Genomic DNA, 6138 nt, shown 5'->3' with positions numbered 1-6138 from the left:
ATCACAGAGAGCCAGGGTACACCGGGTGGCCAATGGGAAGCGTTGGGCCGGTTTTTGCACCAATCAGGGAAGACTGTTTAGACAAAGTAGGCGGGACTAACGGTATTATGGAACAACTGATGTCCACGGTGGGTCTGAACCAAAGAGGTTGAAGTTAACAGTTTTGGGGAATTAATATCTGCTGAAGTTTGAAAGGGCGGCTGTTGATTTGATGTATGGGCAGTCGTTTCAATCGTTGTGATTGTACACCTATCGTCATCTGATTAAAAATGCAGAGCGCATGTTGGTCTCATTTACTTTTGACCCAAAGTAGGTCAATCTATAACAGGCCTATATTAATTGATATGGGGTTCAATCTGGTTCCATCAAGTGTGCGGTCGTACTCAAACTACTGTTCCCCCAGCTCTGTGACTGTAGCCCGGGCTTATCTGGTCAGGTCAGACCGCGCGCATTAAATCCAAAGTCAACTAATTAGATTAATTAACACGCTGTTCGTGTTAAAATGCGTGTCACAACATCCACAACCTTCCCGCCGCCATGAATCGATCACTGCCCTCTTCGATTACGTCACACACACCAATGTTGCTGTTGTCAAGAAGATTTATTAAAACACATTAAACAAATACACAGAATACAAATTAAAAGATGACAACTCCACTTCTTTTTTTTGTTCATTCAATTCGCTATACAGCACAAACACCAGTAAACAGCACCGTGCTGTGACACTGCTTCAGAGTCGGTCGTCTGTAAATCGTAACCACAAAGTGGGACCACCTGCTCTGCCAAAGTGAACCGTTTTATACAAGCGCCTCACATGCTGCGCGTTGGCTGCTCCGCAGGGCCCGCACGGCGCAGGGGGCGTGTCGTCCTTCGACGCCCTGTTTATAAGCATGTACATAACTCATTAACATATTTATAGTAGTATTAAACCGAAGCCATCTTTATTTTCCTAAGAGACGGTACATTCATACTGACTTCAGTTTGATTGCATTTGACTCAAGCGCGGTGTGCGTGTGTGCGTGTGAGCGCGTGTGCGCGTGTGCGCGTGCGTGTGAGCGCGATGTGTGCGTGCGTACGTGTGTGCGCATGTGTGTTTGTTTGTAGGTGTATGCGTGTGCGTGTGTGTGTGTGTGTGTGTGTGTGTGTGTGTGTGTGTGTGTGTGTGTTTGATTGAGTGTGCGTGTGTCTTTGTGTTTCAGTTTTTCCACGTAAGCACAAGGTCATCTTCTGAGGGGCAACGGACGAGGGTCTGATTGATGGGCACGTTTCCATGGCAACACGACCCCTGCGAATGCCCTGCAGGGTGCTGAGCTCGCGCCCTATTCGCTGAGGTGAGGAGGTGACGTCGCAGAAAGAATCTCTGAAATATTTACATGTCTCTTCCTGTCAATCGATGCAGTGAGGGCTAAAGTTGACCGGGTAAAACATCATTAGCTGACCTTAACAACGAATAGCTCTGAAAGGAGGCGTTCAGTAAAACTCTTGGCCTCGTACACTCTTGGGAAATAAAGACTGAAATATTGGACTAAATGTTGCTTCAGAAAAGCTAGGCAAAGAAACAGAAGCATATAAGGCAAATATTACAGAAAACAGGGCGATAGGAACCGACAGACATCTCAGAATAGTTACTTAAATTAGAGCAGAGCAACATAGGTATTCCCTTCACAAGATCATTTTTGTACAATCCAATCACAACCAAGCCATTTCAGAACAATCAAATAATTGCTATAGCAATAATAACAATCATAATAATCAATAATAATGATCTTTGGGGGAAATATTACAAGCTGCACAATCCAGATTGTTTCACACAGACTCCAGACCATTACAAAAACATAAGAATACATTTAGAAAAGTAAACACAATAGGCAGAATTGTATAGAAGGCCATTTCACTCAAAGGGCAGCTACAGCAGCACGTCAAATGAACCAGAATGTAAGTGAGCTTCAGCCTGCTGTCACATCAGCGCTGCAAAGGATTCTGGGAGACGTGAGTGTATTAACAACACGAGTCACAAAGCTGGGTCCAAACAGCCCTCCTTCCAAACAGTTGTGTGATAAATATCAGGGTGACCCCTCGTTGTGTCGCCTCAAACGCCAATATGGCTTAACAGAAAGAAAATAGTTTAGAGATTCAACAGCAACAAATCATATGAGCATAGCGCAACCCGTCACTTCTCCAACTGCTTCAGAATGTCTGTGGATCAATAAATACACCAGCGAGCGGTTCCAATAGCGTCAGGGTTTACCTTTTAAACAGAGATAAGGAAACCGATTTGCTCAAATCAGGACGAACACAGGCGGTAAGGTGACATAGTGTCAAAAAGCGCTGATTCTCTCATTCAGTTTCCCATCGTAAAAATGGTACTCAGAAAAAATAAAAACCTTTGCATATAACAAGACTGGAATCCTCTCCACCAAACACTGGGGCGGAAGTCACTTCCACTGCGGGAGATGACATTGGAATCTCTTCCCATCTCCTCCTAGTGAATGTTGAAATAAAAGCACATACATCATTGTTCCATACACAGAAATACTAAGTCCTAAACATCCCTCTATATTCCTCTGTATATTCCCTCCACCTCACCCTGCCTGATTTCACCTTAGCATGTACGGTATACTTATTTTCACTATAGATACACCTGTGTGAGGTAAAATAAAGAGCAGTCTCTTTGACTATGTACAGTACCAGGCGGGTGGGGGGGGGGGGGGGGGAGGGGGTGTGTGTGCTGCAGTCCTTTTCTCTGCAGTCCTGATAAAGAGTGCAGCGCACAGCGTCACCATTAGGGGGCAGTCTGTACTGAGGCAGAGTAGGTACAGCTTGCTGCATCACAATAACACAAGTCGTTTTAATACTGTCAAAGCAAACACTTCGCTAACTGGCCACGACATGAACCACAAAACAGGCATTCTTCTCTTTTTTTTAAATTCCCACCATAAAAAAAAAAAAAAAGACAATCTTTCCTTTTTTCCAGTGTTTGACCTGTGGTTGATAAGCCTTCAGTCTGAGGCTCCTCCCCCTTTTCCCATGAGTCCACTACCAGAGCACAGTGTTCAGAGAGGAGAGCAGATGGATGCACACACAGAGAGGATGGTCAGAGCAGGGGAGAGCTGAACCGCCCAGCGACAGAGAACCGCCCAGCCTCAAGAGAACCGCCCAGCCTCAAGAGAACCGCCCAGCCTCAAGAGAACCGCCCAGCCTCAAGAGAACCGCCCAGCCTCAAGAGAACCGCCCAGCCTCAAGAGAACCGCCCAGCCTCAAGAGAGCCTCCGGTTCCTGTGAGGGGTCTGTCTTTGCTCGTAGTTACGGCGGAGAGACCGCCCGCCATCGCCCTGGGGGGAAGAGACCCCACTCCAGGTCACCTCCCCCCTCCGCCCACCCTGAACCCACCGGCTCCAAGAGGAGAACATGGAGGAGTAAGGAGGAGGAGGAGAATAAGTGAATCAATCCCCCTTTGAAGTACCTCTTCCAGAGCTTTGTTAAAAGATAAAAGTGCAATCGTTAATATAGAGATCAATACATCTGCAACTTCTGTACAGTCATCAAAAAGAGTCAGCTCATGGAGATGGGGTCGAGACAGAGAGAGAGGAGGAGGGGGGAGAGAAAAGGAGAGAGACAGAGAGAGAGAGAGAGAGAGAGAGAGAGAGGCAAAGAAGGGGAGCGGGAGAAAGAGAGAGAGAGAGAGAGAGAGAGGGAGAGAGAGACAGAGAGAGAGGGGGGGGGAGAGAGAGAGAGGGGGAGAGATGGGGGTGGGAGCTGATTGGACACATCCAGACGTCAGGGTTCCAGGGAGGGTCTGCTCAGAGGGGGGGGGGGGGGGGGGAGCAGGGGGGGGGGGGGGGGGGTCTCTGAGCTGGTCTAGTCCTCGATGCAGATGACGTCACTGGACTTGGTCATCTTGAGGTCGGGCGTCGCCACGTCCCTCAGGGAGTCCAGGGTCTTCTTGTCCAGGTGGCTGGGGGGGGGCGGGGGGCCGTTGGTGGACACTGCAGAGCGGGGGGGGGGGCAGAGAGGACCGGTTTAGATTATGACCCATGTTTATTATAGGTCCCATGACATGCCAACAGGTGTGGTGTGATTAGCCGTTACAAGCCGTTTTGGAAATCTCCCCTTATGACATCACAGGTGGGCGTGTCCACCTAGATGTGTGACGGATAGATGAGCAACGTTTGCTACAGTCCACTGGGCCGGCTGGTGGACTGATCTTTCCAGCACACATCTAGGTGGACACGCTCACTTGTGATGTCAGAAGGGGCAGATTTCCAAAACGGCTAATCACACCACACCTGGTGGCATGTCATGGGACCTTAAACCAATCGCAAGCTCGCCGAGGCTGTAAGGGAAACCGAGATTGTGAGGAGGCCTTGAATGTAATAATGTGGCTATCAACCTATGGATCTATGGATCTGATCTCTTACCACTGACATAGGGGCCGAGGGGCATCTGGCTGTAGTTGACTATAGACTGGCCCCCGGGGCCCCGGAAGCCCCCGCCGAAGCCCCCGCCGTACATCTGGGAGCAGCCGAACGCGCCCTGAGCGAAGGCCTGTGTGTGGAAACGCCAGAGAACACATCAGGATACCCCCCCTGGACGCCACATCTGGAGGGCTCCATGGCAACGCAACACAAGCAACACCAGGCGAGGGAATAATGACGAGCATCTTAACTGAAAAAATTATATATTTTTCCTTTGCTTTGAATGATCAAAAGTGTAATCAGAGCGAGGCTCTAGTACGGGGGTGCTGCCAGGTGAGGTCACTACTCACTCCAGGCTGGTTTAGGGTTTCACTAAACAATGCTGCAATGGGTCATTCTATGGCATGGTTCAGTGTTATTATAGAAGTGACGCCATGGCTTTGAACAGAGCCAAGTTCCACACGACACACGAGTTTGGGGCAAAACCAAAGAAACAATAAAATATAAGCCAAACATGAGGAACGCAAAAGAGAATGTCACCAAGCTGCTCTTAACTAGCGGCTGCTAGCGCCTTTATTCCCAGCGAGCGTTGGCATAGCAACCAATGGAGGGAGGTTAGAATGCTCAGATGGACTGTTGGACAGGGCTGGCATTTGACTGGATTACAGAAAGGAAAGCAAAGTGAACAGGAGAGACGGAAACGGGAGCAGACTGAACCCTTTGAGATGGAAATGGAGGACTTTGTGCTGCTCACACTTCAGGCAGCGGGTTGACTAGTGGCTCTAGTTAGTTCAACTAATAGTCCTGTAGTCCACTCGGTAGTCCTGTAGTCCAGACTTACACTAGACTTTGCTGTTTATCCCACAGTCTTGTAATCAGATTACTCTGGGCGGTGAGGGGTGGGGGGGGGGGGGGACATGGGAACAACAGAGGAGTCTAAATGTCCTTTTCTAAGCAATTCAAATCGTATGGTTCTTCCAAGCATAGAAAAAGAGAGGTTCAAATGAAAAGGCAAGAACTTACCGCTCAATGACATACAAACTGAGTCTAACCACCCCTTTAAATAATGTGTATGTTTTACTGGGCAGAGATTCTTTATGATATTATACAGATACTATCCAATGAGCGGGTATCGGACAGCGTTAGCTCTGACCCAGTCGGCCCCTGCACACCCTCCCTGAAATGAAGCACTATGTGGGGTCCTTCTTTCCCCCACTGGGTCCTTATCTTACCCACTGGGTCCTTATCTTACCCACTGGGTCCTTCTCTTACCCACTGGCTCCTTCTCTCCCCCACTGGGTCCTTATCTTACCCACTGGCTCCTTCTCTCCCCCACTGGGTCCTTATCTTACCCACTGGCTCCTTCTCTCCCCCACTGGGTCCTTATCTTACCCACTGGCTCCTTCTCTCCCCCACTGGGTCCTTATCTTACCCACTGGCTCCTTCTCTCCCCCACTGGGTCCTTATCTTACCCACTGGCTCCTTCTCTCCCCCACTGGGTCCTTATCTTACCCACTGGCTCCTTCTCTCCCCCACTGGGTCCCGGGGGAATCACTTTTATATTTCTTTGGGTTATGGGTTGTCATTATAATGGGACTGTAAAGCCCTTTGAGACTGTAGCTATGACAACTGATTAGGAAGTCTAATTAAGGCCACTATTTAGCTATTGTGCCGACACTTTGATCCACAGTGACTTTCAGAGACACGCCAATCCCGACCAGGA

The 6138-nt window shown here is 48.9% G+C and overlaps 1 protein-coding gene across 1 annotated transcript in view; it reads right to left on the bottom strand.

The window, feature by feature from the left end:
* Nucleotides 1-3858: 3858 nt before the first annotated feature.
* chd5 (chromodomain helicase DNA binding protein 5) overlaps nucleotides 3859-6138 on the bottom strand; it is a gene marked incomplete at both ends in the record, with an annotated part of 54690 nt that continues 52410 nt past the window's right edge. The window contains 2 exon segments of the mRNA XM_084464655.1: nucleotides 3859-3986; nucleotides 4419-4545. Of these exon segments, the coding sequence (XP_084320781.1) occupies nucleotides 3859-3986; nucleotides 4419-4545 (255 nt within the window).

The sequence above is a fragment of the Micromesistius poutassou genome (assembly GCF_964030765.1).
Source record: "Micromesistius poutassou genome assembly, chromosome: 2".
NCBI lineage: Eukaryota > Metazoa > Chordata > Actinopteri > Gadiformes > Gadidae > Micromesistius > Micromesistius poutassou.
Note: the sequence above shows the minus strand (reverse complement) of the source record. Positions and strands in the feature narration are given on the sequence as shown.